The sequence below is a fragment of the Astatotilapia calliptera genome, chromosome 7, assembly GCF_964374335.1.
Source record: "Astatotilapia calliptera chromosome 7, fAstCal68.1, whole genome shotgun sequence".
Classification (NCBI taxonomy): domain Eukaryota; kingdom Metazoa; phylum Chordata; class Actinopteri; order Cichliformes; family Cichlidae; genus Astatotilapia; species Astatotilapia calliptera.
In genome coordinates, this window is record NC_137428.1 from 29,911,221 (window position 1) to 29,931,964 (window position 20,744).

At 39.8% G+C, this 20,744-nt stretch overlaps 3 protein-coding genes across 5 annotated transcripts in view; 2 read left to right on the forward strand and 1 right to left on the reverse strand.

Moving 5' to 3' along the window:
• Positions 1-10,594, forward strand: part of LOC113025917 (uncharacterized) — an 84,353-nt gene extending 73,759 nt beyond the window's left edge. For 2 of the 3 annotated variants that reach the window (XM_080304386.1, XM_080304387.1), the window contains 5 exons: positions 2,551-3,208; positions 3,335-3,470; positions 3,948-4,019; positions 5,563-5,657; positions 5,862-10,594. In XM_080304386.1, coding sequence (XP_080160512.1) covers positions 2,551-3,208; positions 3,335-3,470; positions 3,948-4,019; positions 5,563-5,631 — 935 coding nt within the window. In that variant the 3' untranslated portion in view covers positions 5,632-5,657; positions 5,862-10,594. The remainder of the gene's footprint in view (positions 1-2,550; positions 3,209-3,334; positions 3,471-3,947; positions 4,020-5,562; positions 5,658-5,861) is intronic. The other variant, XM_080304388.1, reaches the window with a different exon arrangement.
• Positions 10,595-11,813: 1,219 nt separating this feature from the next.
• On the forward strand, positions 11,814-15,289 carry LOC113025918 (eukaryotic translation initiation factor 4E-binding protein 1-like). The gene is made up of 3 exons (XM_026174166.2): positions 11,814-12,126; positions 14,259-14,450; positions 14,937-15,289. Exons 1-3 carry the CDS (start codon positions 11,991-11,993, stop codon positions 14,966-14,968), a joined length of 360 nt encoding a protein of 119 aa, XP_026029951.2. The 5' UTR covers positions 11,814-11,990; the 3' UTR covers positions 14,969-15,289.
• A 2,331-nt stretch (positions 15,290-17,620) lies between these two features.
• LOC113027337 (nodal homolog 2-A-like) lies at positions 17,621-19,772 on the reverse strand. Its single transcript, XM_026176955.2, has 3 exons — positions 19,449-19,772; positions 18,397-19,151; positions 17,621-18,294 (listed from the first exon to the last, which is right to left on the reverse strand). The coding sequence occupies exons 1-3, from the start codon at positions 19,747-19,749 to the stop codon at positions 18,142-18,144; spliced, it is 1,209 nt and encodes a 402-aa protein (XP_026032740.1). The 5' UTR covers positions 19,750-19,772; the 3' UTR covers positions 17,621-18,141.
• Between the last annotated feature and the right edge of the window lie 972 nt (positions 19,773-20,744).

Genomic DNA, 20,744 nt, shown 5'->3' on the forward strand with positions numbered 1-20,744 from the left:
GCATAAACTCTGAGAGACAATTACTTTACACAGTAAAGGTGTATTTTACCCATTACAGTGTTGTGGATCACATCAGAAAAGGTTTAGATTTTTAGCTCCATAGATGTGCGTACTGTGATAATTAGTATTAGTGTGTCATTGAAATATACAGAAGTAGATTTACTGATAGTACAACAAGGTAGAATTGCTATGTTGCTTTACTCAGTCGTTTCTTGCCCATAGCCTCATTACTACATTAAATTATGGTTAAATGAACAAAAGTAGCGGTGCATGAAGGTCTAAGAAACTTTCTGTGGTAACTTTCAGATACGTCTCACTTTAAACTGTGTTTTGTTTCCACAGATGAACGTCAGAGCATTTTCCATTTAGTACAAAGAGATATCAGGATGCCTTCTTGGTGGGCATAAATTCATGACTGATTCTGTTAAAAGTGTATTTAAAAATATATTACACATTAAATGCTAATAGGGTTTACACACTTTTTTTGTATTTAGTTCATGTGTACTGTCCCTGATGCCAGGATATAGTGAGGATCAGGAATTAACATGTTTCATTGCACAAAGACATTTGAACTAAAAGTATTATTTTGAGTTTAACCTCATACTATACTCATTCTGTGGGTTGTCTATTCGGCCTGCAACCTCACATTACAGCACAGCCTCTACTTTGTGCTTTACAGTGGTTTATCATTGTGATCTGTCAGTGTGCCGTTCTTTGTTTCATATGGGTGAAATACAACTTTACTGTTAAGTCTCTATTCATCTGAACTCACTGACACACTAGTTTATTAAAAATATTTTGTTAACGGAATTAACTAATCCAGATTTGTGTCAAAATATAAGTGTTACCATGTTCAAGTATCACCAAAGATCAACATATGGGTTATAAGCTTCGAGTTAAATGAAATGTGAAAAATATGAAAAATTTTACATTCAGAATGTTTTATTATTATTATTATTATTATCATTATTATTATTAGATATTATTATTAGTAGTAATATAAAGTAAATGTAAAAATAGTCTTAAAAAATAAACAATGAAAAAAGACATTAAAATGCCACTTCCTCAAAATATATTTTTAAATGTATATTTAATAATTTTTAATTATTTATCAAAGAAAATAAAACAAGCTTTGAAACGAAAATCTCAGATCATGTCAAATCTCAATGAGATTACATAAAGATTCTAACAAAAATTTGAATTTTCTTTTTAAAATATGTATGATATAAATTAGAACCAACTACAGTGTGTGATTGTGAATTTGACTGTGTGCTTTTGTGCGTCTTTTTGTCAAGTAGTCCAACAAGCTGCATAATAAGTGTCATCCTGGAACTAATAATAGAAATGTGTAAACCAATCTAATTGGATCTAATATAATCAACGACTTAGTCAACGACTTATGATTTAGCAGGATAAGATTAAACAACACATCATGCAGTGATTCTATTTTTTTTAGTTACCCTTAGATTAAAAGTTGTGTGGTGTGTATGTGTGTGTGTGTGTGTGTGTGTGTGTGTGTGTGTGTGTGTGTGTGTGTGTGTGTGTGTGTGTGTGCATGTGACTTGTTTTATTTGTTTATTTTTCTGAGTGGGTGCTGGGCAGGGGATCTTTTGCGTACAGACACATGAATGCATGACTCTGAGTTGCAGCTGCAGTCGGGGAGAATGCGGCAGTAACTTGCATTTTCTTTTCCAGAATTTGCAAGATGCTGCTGATTCCCCCGCAGAGACTTGTGACAAGGGTTGGAACGATAAGCGATGTTTCATTACATGTTTGGCAATTGTATCACAGCTGCTACTTTAGCACCGGAAACAAAATTTGTGCAATCCTCTATGTGGAAAATCCAGGCTTTACCCCAATTAAACCTACCTTGAAAAAAAAATTATAATAAAATGTTGATGTAAAGCAAAAAAGGATGAAAATTTATACTAAAGAGAGTAAAGCCTTAAATTATTAAAAAAGAATATCGTGCCAACCCCACAATCAATTAAAGAACCCTACACTCATCTTTCTTTTCTCTTATCGAGAAACAGTTTCTGTTCTGCAGATTCACTTTCCGAAAGTGGGAGCAAGCTAGAGCCCAGCATCACTCACCTCACAAACAATGGATGACTCACCAAATTCTTTTATCTCTCACCTCACAAATTGCTGTGTCCCAATGACAGTTACCTGAATAGCTCTGCAAACTTGAAAAGAAATTTTTTTTTTATTCGATTAGCCAAAGTAACAGTTTTTGAGTAATATCATTGTGTTCTGCCTTTTAGATCGAAAGCGTGAAAGCAACATGTTGGCTGGGATTAACTGAGAGTCAAGTCAGAATTACTGGCTTAGCATCAAGGCATCTTAATCCTAAATTAGAATTCTAAATTGTGATTGATAAGTAATTGATTAAGAGAAAGTCTTTTGTCTTGGTATATTGGGACAGAGCTGAGCCCCACTGTTTCGCTGGTAGGTTGGAGAAACAGTTGTCCCACCACCTCCCCATCCTCTCAGTGGCTGTGCCTGCTTGGTGTTAGTCTATCTCTTGTCTCGCTCCTGTTTTCCCTCCAGGTTATGGGCTGGTGCAGGAGGAGCTTCTGTCCCCGGCCTCCATGCAGTACAGCTTGCCATCTCCACTGGGCGTGGAGCCCTACTGGCAAGAGGTCTCCAGCCTCGAGTGCGCCCCCATTGCCACCACAGAGGAAGATACATTAATGGAGATGTCGGACGTTCAGGTGTGGCCAGCAGGGGTCAGCCCCTCTCTGGTTACAGTGGAGGACTCATCACTAGAGGGAAGCAGTCGGGCTGACGACTCAGAGGGCGCCACACTCTCCTTACCCTGCAGCTTGGGTCGCCCAAGCAGTGGAGCCAGCGGGGCCAGCGGCTCCATCATGGAGCTGGAGGAAGAGGAGGAGGAGGAGGAGGAGGAAGGGGAGGTTGAGGAGGAGGAGGCACCACAGGAGCCAGCAAGTGCACTGGCGGAAAGGGACAGGGTGAGAGCCAGTGGTGCCGTTCCCAAGGTCAATCTAAATGGCCAGCTGGGAGGTCAGAGGTCGGACGTGAGGAGAGTGGAGAGTGTGGCTGTAGGAGGAGGAACAAAAGGAGGAGGTGGAATGGTAGGGCTGGGCTCAGTGGAAGGGATTTCTGTTGTTTCAGGCCAACAGGTGTACTCCCAGAGGTGTGAGATAACGGGGCTGGGTCGAGCTACAGAGCACAACGGAGACAACCGGTAAGTCAACTGTGTGTGATCGCCATCACTCTATATTTGTTTCTTTTCCACTGCCTGTACTCAGAATTAACATATGTGCTTTCTTTGTTTCCCTTCCCTCTGGTCTATTCACATTCTGCTTTTCAGGATGGTGGGAGGAGGAGCATTTCAACCCTACATGCCAGACAAGGACTCCCTACAAGGCTGGGTGGGCTCGGTGTCATCAACGCGTGACGGCAACGTGCCAGGCTTGCACGTGGCCCAGGAGGCTCTGCTGACTCCGGTGTGTGACACTGGTTACTCTCATGTGCTGCGTGGGCGCCTCCTGCAGGGCACGCAGCCCTTTGACAAGGGGCTGGGCTTCTCTCATCAGGAGGCAGGCCAGCGAGCTTGGGAACAGGAGCAGAGGCGGGGACAGGTCAGGTTGCAACGCCGACCACCTGCCGCTCCCTGCGCCTGGAGGGGGAACATCTTTTCCATGTTTTCTTTTTTTAATGATCAACCGGGAAGATCGTCATTCAGTTTGATTTTTTTTAAAAAAATCATCAACAGCTTAATCTCACTGAACGATCATCAGAACAGATGATTGACCACAATCAGTCACAGAACCAGAGCAGAATGATGTGTTGCACAGCTCAACACATCTAATGAAAAGCTGCCCATTAATATGATTTAACATTTGTGATTGAGAACACCTTGTTAAGAATTAGAAATGGATTTTATAAATATATATAAATTGTGGCCTTTTTTTTCTTAACAGAGAGAGGAGAAGGAGGAGTATGTTGCTGAGGCACAGTTTGTTGAAGAACGTGGAAATGCACTTGCTAGAAAGGTGAGTCACTTTGTGGGTATTTTTCATTTGCAGTGAATCATGGTCATACCAACATTATAATTGTTGTTTATTTGTTATGAGTTTTGTGTAATTTTATTTATTCACTTATTTTGAGTTCAGCTTTCATGGTGGATTTGCTCATTTCAGTCTAGTTTTGATTGTTCAGTTGCTTTTTTTGAGTTTACCTATTTTTCATGGTGACATTTGGGTGCTTGTCATGGGCAAAATGTAAGTAATTCCAAGAGACATTACAATGCAAAACCTTGACTCACAGCAGTGAAATGTCTTTGTGCATATTGCGTTGACATATTTGACCAAACTGACAAATACTAAAACATTTGCCAAAGGTCTTTGGCTGCACAAAGGGAAGGATTGTGACTCTGCAACCAGTGCAGATGTGCTTGCCTGCAAAGCTCCAAAATTCAACAGCACATAGCCTGCCGGACTTTCTGAAAAGTTGCACAGGGAAGTTGCAATGGAGTTCACTATGAACAGGAAGAATTGGGGAAGTATAGTGAAAGATCAGAAAAGCAGCAAATGAAGTTGGACATAAAGGGATGGAGGTGGTCATCAACTACACTAAGTAGGCTGTTGGTCAGTCAGTATTCACCGGCTGAAGGTGTCCCAAGAAAATATCCCTGCACCATTACACCATCGACTCAAACCTGAACCACTGATGTATGGCAGGATGGAGCCATGCTTTCACGTTATTTGCATAAAATGTGGTCCCTGCCATTTTATCTTGTGTTCGAAAGACTTATGAGACCAGACATTTTTCCAATGTTCTTTCATCCAGTTTTGATGAGCCTGCAAAGACAGTAGCGTCAGTTAGCTGCTGGTGCGGTCTTCTACTGATGTAATCAGTCTGCTTAAAGATTCAATATGCTATACATTCAGCACTTCTGCATACTTTGGCTGTAATGAGCCACCTTTCCCCCTTATATAAGTTTGAAGGACTCTGGCCATTCAGACCATTGGAATAGGACAATCATCGCTCTATTCTATTTTTTTTTTTTTAATTGAATTTATTTATTTTCTGTATATTTTCAGTTCTAGTTCATTTGGTAAAAATTCTCACTTGTTTTAGTTTTAATTTGAACTTTAGTTGAAACCTTCTTCACACCTACTTTCAGTTTTAGTTAACACTGATAACCTTTTGTCACACCCAAGCACTGCAAACCCCGTGCTTTTTACTGTGAGTTATCCACAAAGCCTGGCCAACAGGGTGGGAAATTAACAGCAGCCACAAGGCAAATGTTGACAGCAGATATGAACTTAAACCAATTATGATTCAGAGATCATCATTAAAAAAAAGCTTTTTAAAAATGACATTATAAAAACGGGCATTTGTATGGCATGAAATCTTTTGTGACTGATTGGCTGATTAACTGTGAAATGATGGTAAATTTGTGAGCCACAGCGGCCAGGTGGGCAGACAAGTTAGTTTCCTGCTCTGGTTTCACATGGAGGCTTCAGCCGTTAACTGGTCCAAGTGTTGTTTCCTTCCTTCCTTCCTTCCTTCCTCCCTGCCTCCTTGCTCCAGGTGGCGGTGGATGTGAGAAAGGGCGCTCAGTCAGTGCAGCGCAGCAGTCTGCGGAGAGTTAAACACTGAAATACACTTTCTGCCCATCCCTTCAGGTATGGGACACAAGCACTAGTGCATCCCAGTGCTTGGATAGATGCCTTCTACGGCACCCTGTTGGAGCCTGTTAGAGCCTAATCATCTCTCATACGTCGTTTTGTCTCATTCGTTAAACTTTGGCAGTTATTTTATAGAAGCTAAGACTAATTTAGCCCATGTGATGCATATCTACTGGTGTACTCCTTGTCTCTGTTTTGTAGGACCGGAAAGCCACTGCCAAACCATCCTCCACGAAAACACGACCGGACCGCAGAGGAAAATGAGCATGGAGGAAGTGCAGACTATTTAAAAAAACAAAAAAACAAACAGAATCATCCTCAACCTGTGACCATGGAGCACCACAAAACAAAATAGAAGAGGAGAAAAAAAAACAGGAATTAAACTTGTAGTTTTATAATATTTGTAAAAAAAAATATCAACTAGACTAAGGCATGACGATACCGTTTCTTTTTCTTTTTTATACAAAAAAACATAAATGTTAGTTAAACAACTAAGAAAAAAAAAAGCAACAAAGTGCTTCCTGTGAACTGTAATCGCATGATGACTGCTGGTGCATGCCCTTTTGAACTGTCATTATCTACAAACTGAAGGGGTACAAGGTACGGGGGCGGACCCACACAAGGGTTACAGGCTTTTTTTAAGGGCCTTCTTTCCCCCAACTGGAGTGGTTTGTTTCAGCAAGTTGAGTCTAATAACACTACAGCCAAAAAAAAGAAGTCCCTCAATGGATGGTTCTCTATACAGCTAAGCCTCTGCTGAGCCTCCCAACGCTTCTTTCACTGGACCCTTTGCCCTGTTATTCTAAATGTGATATATGCACTCTATGCTACGTGGACATGTGTCAGTGTGTGTATGTGTGTGTGCGTGTATTTTTCTCTACCGCATGTGTTTCTTGCTTCCGGCTTGGCGCTGAGCCCTTCCCCATGATTGGCTTGTTGTCCCTGTAATGTCACGGCGTGCTCAGCGCTGGAATGAGAAAGCCGCCGTGCTGCCCTGCTCGTGACTTCTTGTCCGCGTGCGTTTTTTTACATTTTTTATTTTTTTTCCTTTGTGGATGAAGATCGCTCCTCATTGTTTCTTTGGGACTCGTCCACTTTGGGTTTCAGCTTTGTTTGACTGCGGATGAGAAATGAACCTCTAGCTCCCCTCGTGTTTTCAGGGGGAATGTTTTCAGACAGCGGGAATGTTTTCTTTGGAAAAAGCGTGGGTGCTCGATTGCATTGTACAGCAGCTCTGAGGGCACAAAGCTTGACTTTCTATTCCCTCAAGCTTTTCTGTGCTCTTCCATTGCTTTTTTTGTTTTCTTTTTTTTCCCCAGTAGCGTACTTTACCTTCACCCATAATCTATCAGTAGCCTCAGTCTATATGCAGTCAAATCACAGTCCTCTCCCATCAGCATCTAAAGGTCCTCCAAACCCTCTGTGCTCCCTCTTTTATCTGCTTGCAGTGGCTGTAGCGCATCACTGTTGAATTTTTGAGTCAATATTTCAAATTGTGGTGAAGAAAACATGAAGGATCTCATTCGTGTGACGATGCCGTGATTTGAGGATTTCTAAGCGAGAGTGAAATGGCAGACAGGTAGCACTGTGATCGTCTTATTAACACTGACCCCAGACTCGTGAACTGTCAAGACCCACATTCATATATAGCACAGGCAAAAGCACAGAAACATATATGAACACATTTCCAGAAACACACAAACATAGATCACACGGTTAAATAATTATTGCCTGGTCAGTGTTGTTGTTGTTGTTTTTTTCTTGTTTTCTTTGGAGTTTGCCACAGCAATAATACACAGAAACAAAAAAAAACATGAAGATGGAACGGCAACTGTAAAAGACTGGTTTCCTCAGAGAAGACACAAACTGTATCTGGATGAACAGCATTTGGCATTGAAGCTCGCCCTTGAAGTGAGTGAGTCAGGACGTACTGATGCAAGATGAGATGACTCAGCTGTAGCAGTGCGAGACCTTGGAGGCCGGAGAGTGTTTGTGTTTCAGCACTTAACGTAGCAAAATATAAACCAGGATATCTTCATTTAATATCTGTTAAGAAGCTTGCTGCTGCCATGAGGCGGAATCCACCGAACTCTGTTTTCCTTCTTTTTTTCCCTGGATAATTCAACTTGTGTTTCTGTAAATCATCAGCTCATCACCTCTGAAACACTTTATGCAGAAACTGGTTGGCAGCAGCATGAAGGAGTTACATCATAGTAGCACGCATTTCCTTAAAATCACCTATATCTCCCATAAGTACTGTAAATGCTACTGTAGCCTGAATGAGTGAGACCGGATGAATGAACACATTGGTTATACATCACGCAAATGCACTTACTTTCCACGCCCAGTCCATGCACGAGAACCTCATGGGATAATAGCACGTTTTCCACTGTTACTTCACTCAGGTTTTCAGTTCTGCTCTATCAGAAAGAACAAAAGATGTTTGTTTCTAAGTTCTGAGTCATCCTCTCAAAGACAAATGTGGGACACAAGTGAGCGATTTAGAGTTTTCTGTTGGGGCTGTTTGAGGTGGGATGGTGATGCGTGGGCTTTTTTTGGTTTGGTTTTTTACTTTTTCTTGGTGGAGCAGGGTGGTTTGGTGCAAGTGTGTGTGTAGTTTAGTTGTGTGATTCACATTAGACCAAAAAACACTGAGTGTGTGGTCAGTGCCAGCATGTCTACTTAACCTCGCTGGTGCGCTGCTCCTGCTGTGACACCACTGTTGGTTATTTTTGTCTTTACTCATTTTTTGTTTGTTGGTTGGTTGTTTTTTTGTCACAGATTGGAAAAAAAAAAAGCCAAATAAATTTTGTTGAAGCACAGGCAAAAGATTTTCCTTTCACCAGATAAATATAAAACAATTATCTTCTCATATGTATACCTTCAATTGTCGATGCACGTTATTGTGTAATCTTACCTAATCGGCCATTATGCTGAAGATAAAGTCAACAAATGACAAACAAGACGCCCACTCGACTTCACAGCTCCCACAATCACTCTGTTAGTCTTTAAGACTTTTACTGTATCAGCACAAGAATGGGGGTTGGATCCAGATGTTTTATTTCTGTGTTGAGGTTTTAATCCTTAAGATTAATACTCTAAAAAATGTATTTTGATGCTGTTAAAGGTCAGAGGTTTTTCAATTTGCATCCCTTAGTAGATTAGTTTTATTATCAGCAGCAAGAAACTGGTTCATGAAAAAACTGTGTGACCGTAGTGGATGTAAAATGGTGGATGCATGCAACAGTCCTAAAGTTTAGTGCTAATCCCATGATTTTGTTGGAGCTCTGATTGAACTGTTGCTTTTCTTTTGTATGTGAAGAAACTTTGGAAAAATGTTTGCACTTAATTGATATACTATATTTTTGAAGTGACTGCAAATCTGGTCACTGACATTTTATAAAAGAAATTGGCCATAGCTCCCATAATCTCACAGTATGTCTCACCCACTGATTTGTAGAGACCCACTTTGAAGCTTCAATTTCAGCATTTTGGTTGTTAATTTGTGTTTCCTTGGAACCAGATGGCACAAGCAAGGTTTGGATCTGGCAGGAAAAACCAAGGGACACTGCACACGTTATCGTTTATTTATTTATCCACAATCTGTCTGGTTTGCAGTGTGTAATTAGAGTTAGGTTAATTGGTGATTCTAAATTACCCATGACTGTAAGTGCAAATGATTGTTTGTCTCTATGAAATCATCAACCCCCATATTGGTTCATTAAGCAAGACTAGCAGTAATTGCCTTCACTAACAAAGTAGTTGTTCAAACAACAAGATTTCATTGTGTTTTCCTAAAGTTTTTAACTTGTGTAGCATGAATTAAAACAAATTTCACTCTACAAATTTAAATAAATCACTTCAAGTCAATGTAAGTATACTACGTTGATCCAACGTAATCTGATTACATTAAACCACCAAATGCCAAATGTGTTGGTTTGACATGGTCAAAAATGGGTTATTGTACTTGGTTAAATCACATGGAAATAGGTGCCATGATTAAAATGTGTTCATCCCACAACAGATTTTTTTGAGTGTAGTCAGTACTCTTAAAACATGCTTACTTCCCCCAGAGGCATCAGCCAAGACTAAAATCTTAAGGATCATAACTTTGACTTTAAGGAGCTGTCTTCCTGCTTAACTTCCTGCTTAGTCACATTTGAAATCCTGAAAAAAAAAAGTCTCCACAAAGCAAAATGATGTATGAAGTAGTTTAATTATGTTTCCATACATAGATCATTTGGATTTGCCGTCTGAATTAAACTTGTCTGTGATCCTGTGCACTTCCCCAGTGTTTGTATGTACAGTATGCGAGTGTTTGTGAGTGTGTGTGTGTGTGTGTATGATGATGATGATAATGATCATGATGTTTGGTTCCAATTCTGGTTGGATCAGCGGGAAGAAGAGAGACCGCAATTTCCCAGGCATGTGATCTGAGAGGACGTGTAACCTACAGCAATGTATTTTAAAGAGTATTGTAAAATTTTAACTGTTGCAAAGAATAAAGATCACCTATACTCCTTTAGAATGGATACATGACAATGTAAACGCAATATCATATTACTCTATCCTAAGGAATGCAACTGCGCACATGCACAAAAAAAAGATGTTTTTATGAAAATATATGTATAAATATATGACAAAATATATTTAATTAGAATGCTATGCACCCTCATAGAGTTATTATGGATGTTCTTTAAGCATTATCTAGACTAGGCCGACGTCCACGTCATGGGGAATGTAGAGGCTTTGTAGCTATGACCACTTGTTTTCTTTTCTTTTGTATTGTCCCGGAGAGAGGATAAACCAACGTGAATATGTATACAAGCCTTTCAATCAGAGTCATTCTGACATGAAGATATGTATAGATCATCTTACCCTGTACACCAGCTCAAACCATTTACAAGAATTAATAAACAAAGATGTGACATAAATGTGGTGTGTTGTTTTCGCAGCAAGTGCATTTAAGTGCCGTCTTTTTACTCTGTGGATGTATCACTGAATTGGTACCGTCTCACACCTCAAGACACAGACGTGTGTCCTGGATGTCTGAGAAGTTACAAACATGCATCTTCTTAATGTTTTATTCGACAGATCCAATAATTTTATGCAATATTTATTCCCTTCTTATGCATCTGAAACCTTATTTTCGAGGAAAATGTCCCAAAGCTACGGAAGCGTAGAGCTGCCACCCAGGCAAAAGAAAAATACAAGTGTATCACGTTATAACGTGAAAGGTTTATTGTTCTAACAAGATACTATCATGTTTGTACAATATACTTTTCACGTTTGAACAACATAATATCACGTTATTACAATATACATAATTATCACGTTCGTACAATATAAATATTATATTGTACAAACAGGAAAAGTATCTTGTTAGAACAATAAACCTTTCACGTTATAACGTGATACACTTGTATTTTTCTTTTGCCTGGGTGGCAGCTCTACGCTTCCGTACAAAGCAGTTGCACATACACAATACATACATACACGAGAACTTCAGATATCTCACGTCTAATTGTTCTTTTCCCCACAAAGTGGTGATTGAATAAACGGGATTGGCTTCAGCTTCTTTGAATCGTCAGTTTTTAGTGTTAAGCAGTTAAGAAAGAAGAAGGAAGAAGAAAGATCCTTTTGGTCTGCCAAATGTACAAATATGCACAGACTGCTAATTTATTGTACTGTCATGTATGGTTAAAAGGCTGAAGAAAGAAACTCAAAAAGAGCATGATTAATATTTTTAACTGTCACAGTGTTTTCTCTTCATAAATATGTTTTTACTGTAGTTGATCATATACTGATTTGTGGAATGTGCTTAAGAATGCCATTTACGCTATCATCCACTGTAAGTATACAAACTGAACTTCTTTGTCATTGAAATCACTACATTTCCATCCCGTTGTAGAAATTTGCATGATTGTAGCCTACCTCTGTGTTGGTTTTGAAAATCTTTTGTACATTTTGAACAGTTGTGCATTTTAATCGCACGACAAATGTCTTATAAAATGTGTTTGCTGTATATTTTTATTGTTGCTGTTGCTGTAAAGTGTTCTTGCAGAAATGTACCATTGCATGTATTTGATTGCTGCAGATTAGGAGGGAGGAAAAAACTACAACATCCACTGTCAACATCAAGTGACGCCCCCTAGTTTCAGCCAATCATAGCCCACCGCCCCACGTGTCGTTTTGTAGGAAGTTCCTGGGATGTTGTTTTGGGTTTTCTCAGAGCACGTGGAGGCATAGTGTAGCTTTCCATGCTCAGTCTGCGGGCGTACATGCAGCTCTCCTCATCTGTGGAGTGTCATTAGCGCATAGAGTTGAGAGATGTCAGCGGGAGGCCAGGCCACCAGGAACCGGGATATCCCCGCCGTCAGGCGGGTCGCTATCCACGACGCTGCGCATTTGCCAAACGACTACTCCACGACCCCGGGAGGAACTCTGTTCAGCACCACGCCTGGAGGTACTGATGTCCAGAATGAGGAAAGAGAGGGATTCAGAATAATCCGTATTTATTTTTACTCTTTATTTGCTTTTTTTTTTTTTTTTCAATAGGCAGTACACGCCTATTACAGAAAGTCTTAAGAAACTATACAAACTGTACTTGCAAAACTCAGTAATGCATATGTGCATATGACCTGAATGACACAACAGTGGGTGACAGCCTGAGCGGCTGGTTGAGTAAACAGCTCTCTGTAGCACCTACCTGAAAGCAGCAGTTTGAACAGTTTGTACATGTCAGGGGTATGCAGAGGGTTAAGGAGTTTAGAAAGCAGCAGCACCAACTTTTGTTTTGGTCTCAAAAGCCAAAAGGTTTGCTCACATGTGAATTATTTTCCTCTTCAGATGCTAATCGGAAAAAAATTTATAAAGACAGTTTATTTGCTTTTATATATCTCAGAATTTTAAACAAAAGTTCCAACACTGCAGTTTACTTAGTATCCCAAGATCATGATTAGCTTATCCATATGACTTAGAGACAGAGAAATAGAATAGAAATATCCTTTATAGTCCCCCACTGCGGAAATCCACGTATTCCAGCAGTAACGTGGCAGGCAGACGGGGCATGGAGATTCACATAAAAGTAAAGAATATAAAATAAAAAACAAGAAATAAGATCTTTTACAACAAATTTACAACATTAAAAAAAATACTGTACAGCTATTAAAAATAGTATACTCAAATTTAATAAATGTGCAGCCGAGTGGGATAATTTTTTTAAAAGATATCCAAAAAGTGCTGTATACTTGTGCCTGACAAAAACAAAAAGAGAGAGATATTTGGAGTTATGTTTGAAATCCAGCTCCAAAAACAGTTCGTGGTAATGGAGGTAGCTGAGGTCCTGTCATGTTGTCTTGTTAATGTTTGACAGCGTTGGTGTGTCCCGAAGTATAACAACTAGCAGAAGCAGTACTTTATGGATCCACGTACTGCAGTTGTTTAACAAAACCAGAGATTATTTCAGTGTATTTTACATGGCTTTATTCCTCCGCCCTTAATTATTTTCCCATTTATGCTGATTGGAGACTTATAACTGCATGTGTCTGATGGCTCTGGTTACAAAATCTAGCATTTTGCCCCCTCTGCATGAGGTTTTTATGTGCATAAGCTTTAATCTAATGTGGAAGTCGTCACTTATGAATGGCAGCTTCAGTGTCATTATCCAAGAGTATGGGCAGTGTGCAGCCTATGTTTACTTGCATATACAGTTTACGACTGTAAGGTCAAATGTTGGCCTGTGCTCAGTCACATCCTATTTATAGTCCTGGTATTACAGCAGCCTGTTGTTGAGCTGCAATAGCAACGTGTTTACTAAACATGGACACACTGGTTGTATTAATCATGAACAAGTGGGACTAATGATTGTGAGAGATCACAAAAAAAAATCCAAAAGCTTACTCACCAACCAACATAAAATGCCAACTGCTAATGTGAACATTTCAGAAAACTTTAAAGCTGTAGCCAAAAGAAAATATTTTAATCTAAACTGAATTGGTCAAGCTACACACAACAGAGATCATCTGAGGCCGTACTCAGGACCTGGACCAGCAGTAAGCTCAGTTTTGACCTTTTTTTTTTTTTCCTCATTTTGGGGGCTGCCATTGTTTTATTTTAAACATTGACAAGCTGGGGCCTTGGGAAGCTTCAACTGCAGAGATAAAAGTTAAAAAAGAAAATGTTTTCCCTCAGCGGTCGTGAGAAACCTGACTCAGAAGCACATGCCCACTACAACTGATACTGTGTCCTGTAACATTAGCAGGTGGGACACAGATAAAACACAAGTGAGTCACTGAATATGTACCAACATAGCTGATATGGGCTGCAAAATTGGGCTAAATGTCATGGGCGTGTATGGACCTGTGCATTGTTGGGTCACACTAGCAGAGAAAAGCAGGCAAGCTATTTGCGCACCAACATGTTTAAAGTTTAGATTAATAGTAGTAGTTTTAATCTTTATTTTATTTCATCATTGTTTACATTTGATTTATTCCATGTTATTTTTATTTTGAAATCTGTTTTAGTGTGTACAAGGATTATCTGCTGTACTGGAATTTTCCCAAATAGTCATCACTTTAAGAAAATGCTAACCCGCAGGTACCAGAATCATCTACGACAGGAAGTTCCTCCTGCAGTGTCGGACATCTCCCCTGACTCGCACGCCGCCCAACCTGCCTGACATCCCAGGCGTCACTCGGCCACTCAAGCCCGATGCCTCCAGCGACACAAACCAGCCCGATCAGTCGCTCAGCAACAACACGGACCACAGCGTGCATGCAGAGAGCGCAGGTAAACGTGTGCAGTGGAGACCAGTCTGTGACCATTTGGCAAAAATAAGGATTCCTTGACTGATTGAGTGGTTGTTGATGGCAGCAGGTGGGAAAACAATTTCTTAAGGGCCAATCATTTCAAAGTAAACTTTACACATTATGAAACTTTGCAGGCAAACATTCTTCATGTCCACTTTCTTTTGTTGACGACAAACATGGAAAACTGCAGGTAGCTGTGGTGATCTGCTAGCGACCAAATCAATCACTAGAAGGTTTTTGATGCAGCACCTTGCGTGCAACTAATTTTATTCAGCAACAGCCAACAGTGTCTAGGAACCACTGCCAACCAGTCGGGGATTACACGTTGTTTCATAGCAACCGATTGAATGTGATTGTATCACCTTCAATATGAGCAATGTGCACACGACGTTACATAGGAAACTTCATTAAACTCTTATTTCTATTAATTGTCCATTTTTTGTTGTTGTTGTTTTTTCTTTTATAGGTGAAGATGCCCAGTTTGAGATGGACATCTAAAGCGGGTCAGCTTTAAGGATTAAAGCAACATAGTTTATAGTTTTTGTTTACCGGTATTAAAAAAGCATATCTTTTAAAACGATGAGCCTTTTTTCTGTGTAATCTGTGTTCAGAATTGCTCTGAAAACGTTTTGTAATGCCTCTCCTGTTCAAGTGTGCATGAACAGTTTCTTTTCTTTGTATGATTTGTGAAATATTTGACAAATAAGTCAAGGTTTTGTTACAATTAAATAATTAAAATTTTATGTAATTTCATTCATTTCTCAACTTTGATGACTTGTCTTTAATTTGTTTTTACCAATAAAAAAAGAGAGAGACCGATCTGTTTATAGTGAAGTCTTATTTCACACCTTGCAGTAAGTGACTCTGACCATTTGGTGTCAGCAGACAAACTGTTAACTGAAGTTCAACTTTAGAAATCATTTGCGACCATATTTCTGGAAGTCTGATGAATGTATTTGTTATCTTTAAGTTTTGGTCTGATCATCAGCAACTACTGAGGGAAACTTTCTTTTTCGTGCTATTGTTGGCTAGAGAATAAGAAGGCTTTGTTTGTGGAAAAACCAAAGTGACCCAAAGCTCTAACAACAGAAGCTATAACACTAAAACTAAGCTAAAATATACCCACAGTGCATCCTGTAGTGTTGCGGGTAGCTGCAGCCTCAGCTTAGGTGGTTTGGTGAGTGACAATGACCCAAATAACTTTCTGGTGTAAAATCTAAAGAATATTTTGTGAAACTATTGTGAGGACAAGTTCATATTTATTTTAAATCTCCATTTTTTGGAAGGGTTACAATATAATGATAAACATATTTACATGCAGTAAGATGAGATGTTTTCTTCATTCACCTCTCCTGACCTTATCTGCATTTTTGGTCCCTTCATTTTATCTATCGGTAACTCCTCTCTTCAGATCTTAGTGCCTCCCATCAGAGGTGTGAGAAGAGGAAGCGATGAGGAGACGGAGGGGAAAGATGAAAACAGGCATTTAAACTTATTGGGCATCCTTACCTCGGGGTTGTTAATTTCAAGCAGTGTCAATGAAATATGATGTTTAACTGCATCATAAATAGTTGTCTAATAAAACTGGTAAATAGATGACTGCTGTATTTTATGACCTCAGATGTAAAGGTGCTTATGTTTTATATTTTAGGGCTGCTTTTAATGAGACTCACAACATGCAGCAATGTGATAAAAGATATTGGATACGGTCAGATGTTTGCACACAGTTCTCATCAGCATGAATACCCTGGTAATTTGGGACTTTTAATTCTTTTTTTGAACTGTTCTTTTTTCAAGGTGTAGTTTTTTTTATCTGCACAAGTTTGAAATTATTTGGGTGATTATTGATTAACTCCTGGTAGTTTCTCTTTTCGTTTGTTTAACAGTGCTCATTGGAAACAACGACACTCAGAACAACGGGGAAGTCCGAGGAACTCAATAAAGAGATCTACACAAGTTAGGAAGGTTTCTTGAAGCCATTTCTAGACAACTGCCAACTCCACAGCCATCTGACAATTATATGTAAATACAGGATGAGAGGAAATTGTTTAGGATGTTCAAGAAAAACTCAGGAACCACCAGAGTTCAAGCCTGCCACGAAGTGGAAACTGCTGAAATATTAGCGTCAGTGTCCAAAGTGACGTGAGCTTTATATCAACATTGACTGAGAGGGTGTCGACCAAGAAAGAAGCCCCTGCTCCAAAATCATCACCTTCGAGTTTGACTGCAATTTGCAGTTAGATAACACAAATATTGAGGTATTTGGTCACAATAACAAAAGCTATGTTAAGGAAGGGTAAAGGTGGCTTTCAAACCTATGAACACTGTCCCAACTGTTGGCATCATGCCCTTGGGCAGTTTTGCTGGTGGTACTGTTACATTGCACAAAGTGAATGGAATAATCTCATAATTATTCAACTTCACCTCAAATCAGCAGTTAGATGGTTGAAATTTGGACATAGTGTCAATAGTTGGCTGTTCCACAGGACATGATCTCTCATTTTGGAACAAAGCAGACATTAAGCTCCTGATGTGACCTTTTTGAAACCCCAACATCATCACAATTGAAAGTTTGCAGACTACGGTTAAAAGCCATGTACTTGCCAGGAAACCAAATGAACTCTACCAATTTTGCCAAGAGGAGTGGTCAGATATCCAGCCAGAATTATGCCAGGTGCTTGATATGGCTACCAAAAACAACTTGTTGGTTTTGAACTTACTAAGGAACATTCAACCAAATATTAGTGGGGGTGTATGTATAATTTTGGGTGTGAATTTATACTATTAGCCTTCTCTAATCCAAATGACACAGACCCAATAGACCTAAGTGCCTTCTAGTGTTTTGTTCAGCAGTATCTAGATCCTGGGTTGGTTGGTTGGTTGTTTGTTTGTTTGTTTGTTTGTTTGTTTGTTTGTTTGTTTGTTTGTTTGTTTGTTTGTTTGTTTGTTTGTTTGTTTGTTTGTTTGTTTGTTACCTTTGTACAGTCAGGGGCTGTTTGTGAGACATTTCCATCTACAGCCTTGGACACCAAAACCCAACAACTCCTGTGCTTTTAATTCTAGTGTGTGGTTTTTCTGTTAACAGGTAAGAATATTTCTTTACCACCAACATTTCAAAATGAAAACACAATTTGGTCAAGTTGCTTAAGAGAAAAAAAAACAATTTATTGCTCTATTATGGCCTATATAGCAAATATACAAATAGGTCAATGTGACCCAAACGTCTCAATAAAGAATATTAATAATAATGATAATGCTAATAATTAAAGCGCTTACAGTAAACCATTCTGTAATTTCAATGGTATTAGAGGTTCAGTCTTGAAGCATAAAAACAACATAGTTTCTGTGACAATATAGTGCTTAAGTCTGTGATCATGTCGTGCCTTTTGAGACATGGCTATTAAAAGGCACAGCTTATAGTCCCACATAATTTCCTATAAACAGAAGCTGTTTCATAACTGTTTAGCTCTGTAATTTAGAGAGAATCGTCCAGGATATATACTAGAAGCTTCCTGCATCACATCAGCAGTCTCTGTCCTGGACAGCTCTGTGCCAGCAGACACGCACCCACTTTGCCGCTCTGAGATCCCAGTACTCTCGCTGTAGACCCCTTTGGTCCCGTGGTTCACAAGTTGAAGGGTTATATGATTTCCCTTCTGCAGGCGTTTCCCTCATTGGCAGCCACACTCCTCCACCACCATGTCGTCTTGATGCCTCATGACCATCTTTCCATCTTCGAAGTACAGCATGGAGATTGGTGCCAGGTGTGTGGGCACACAAGACAGACAGGGTGCCTTGTCTGGATGATGATAATTCAACAGGCTCTGGAGAGCGGAGAAGAAGAAAATAATTGATTAGAGAACATCTATTCATGCTGTTGGGGCATTATCAGTACTGTTGCATATGATGAGGTGTTTCCGTCTTACCTGTATGTATGCGTGGTTAGTAGGGGTGTAGGTCTCATCTACTGGTGTGGGACAGGTCCCTTTGCAGCGATAAGCGTTGTATCGTTTGGGATAGACAATCCACTCACTCCAGCCAAGTTTCTCAAAGTCCACCCACATGTCCACCTTCCTGCACAGATGATCCTTTTTCTCCTCTTGTGTTGCCTTGTCGCTGGGAGCATCTCTCCCACCCTCCTCTCTCTGCTGCTGGGTCTGCTGGTCCCTCTTTTCTCTGCTACTCCTCATCCTGGAGGGTACGTGCTCCCTGCCCAGACCAGCGTACTTGGAGTGCTTTGCTGTGCGGATGAGCATTGGTACTCGCTGGTCCTTTGCTTCATGCTTTAAGAAGACCACCATGATGACCCTGTCAGCTGTAAGGTGCTGAAATAATTCATGCTCCTGCTCTCTCTCCTCTGGCTTCTCTTCCCCCATCCTCTTTGCGAAATGCCCCCGATGCTGCAACCAGCGATGGACTATGTGCGTCATGTTGAACACTTTCCAGGAGGACGGCGACATCAGTGAACTGGGATGAACTCTAAGGTGGCCAAGAAGCAGCCTATTCTCGGGGCCGTGCATGCACCGCTCACTGTGGGAATGGTAGATGTCTATTGAAGCGCTGGAAGATTCTTTAAAAGCTGGCAGGCGGATGCGAAGCTCAGCCAGCTGGACAATGTCGCTTGCAGACATGGAGGACATGTCAAAAGTGAGGGACCATCTCCTGCCAATCTGCTGGCAGCCTGAAACAGATACGATAAAAGACATTTTTAGAATTATACCACAGGGTAAAGCTATGACTTGTTTAACAATAGACATGCAAACTATTAAAGGGGAATAGAGAAAAAAAAACACATTTTGTAGTAGTGTGTCAAACTAAAGTACATTTTGCTGCTAAATGTATTTATGAAGTTCTTCTGTTTGTAAATTATTCTTTTTCATCCATATTTTCTAAAAGAAAAGTTGGGCTACGTGGCTTTCAAATGGCTTTCAAAATACCTAAGCCCGTTTTCGTAATTTCCCTGATGTTAAATACTCACTCTTAGCGACCAGGCTGATCACAGAATCGGAGCTGTGAAGATTTTCTTCGTTCCAAGTGTGGGGCACGCTGTCAGCCTGAGTACTGATCTGGTCTTCGATCAGCATGACCCGGTAGAGATGGATCATGTAGTGCGGCAGACTGTTAAAGCGGTGCCTCTGTGCAGCGTGTCTGGCCCCACCGTCCCGAGCTTTCCTCCCACGGAGCAGTTTATCGGGGTGCATCTTAGGGATGGCGAGAGCCTGAACCAAATCCACTAGAAGAAGAAGCGCAAAAGCGAAATCCACAGCTCGTCTCTTCATAATTTGTCGTGTTGTCTCTTCGGTAGGCAGATCCAGAATGATCAGGTGTAGTCCCAGAACCGGATTTATAATCACGCGTGTCTCTCTGAAGTTCTTTGAAGACAGCTGTCAGGCCTCTAATGGCTGAAGGACGCCTGTGATCTAAGCGGTATAACAGGGACCTCCTATGGGCTATCGAAACAGAGTGCTCTTTGAAGTGGAGTCCCCCACTCTGATTGATGTTTTGTATACTGGCGATCCCTCAGATTAAAAGGCATGATAATATTTTTAGCTAAAGAGATTATGAGCTACACAATTGCGCCTTGATTAATTGGGAGAAACAAGAGAGTTAATCAAAAAAACTGCTTTTTTTTGTATGACATCATTAACAAACTGCGCAACCCCTTGTGTCCTATTTCTGTCCAGGACACAAGCGGAAAATATAACAGGTTATTTTAGACCAAAATAAATACGATTTTTGTTTGTTATTTTTTTAATTAATTAAATTTAATTTTAATGTATTGTTAATCTTAAAGGGATGTCAGTGCTCAGAAATGAATAAAACGAACTGAACATTTTCAATAAATATCAGGAAGCCTAATCAGCAAAATATTAATAAACAATATGAAAATATGCGGAAGCAAACCGGTGATCTCCTTAATTTACTGTTTTAAAAGAAACCTGCAATGCGTGTGTTCCGGCATATTATCAGAATAATATAATATAATATAATATAATATAATATAATATAATATAATATAATATAATATAATATAATATAATATAATATAATATAATATAATATCAATACATATAGAAAAACAATTAAAATCAAGGGAAAGTTCAAAGACAGTATAATTAATTTGGGCCACTGTTTTAGGAACTGTAAGTCATTCCTTGCGTAATATTGCGTTTCCAAAGGCACACGACTTTCATCGGACGCTAAAGCCATTAAAAGCTAACACACCCAGAGTGATAACTGCCCGCTAATCGTTTCCATTCATAAACTAAACAGC

Coding starts and splice junctions, on each gene's coding strand:
- LOC113025918 (XM_026174166.2), top strand. CDS start 11,991: ATGTCAGCGGGAGGCCAGGCCACCAGGAACCGGGATATCCCCGCCGTC. Junction 12,127..14,258: donor GTTCAGCACCACGCCTGGAG/GTACTGATGTCC, acceptor GCTAACCCGCAG/GTACCAGAATCATCTACGAC. Junction 14,451..14,936: donor CGTGCATGCAGAGAGCGCAG/GTAAACGTGTGC, acceptor TTTCTTTTATAG/GTGAAGATGCCCAGTTTGAG.
- LOC113027337 (XM_026176955.2), bottom strand. CDS start 19,749: ATGAAGAGACGAGCTGTGGATTTCGCTTTTGCGCTTCTTCTTCTAGTG. Junction 19,152..19,448: donor GATCAGCCTGGTCGCTAAGA/GTGAGTATTTAA, acceptor TATCTGTTTCAG/GCTGCCAGCAGATTGGCAGG. Junction 18,295..18,396: donor CTAACCACGCATACATACAG/GTAAGACGGAAA, acceptor TCCGCTCTCCAG/AGCCTGTTGAATTATCATCA.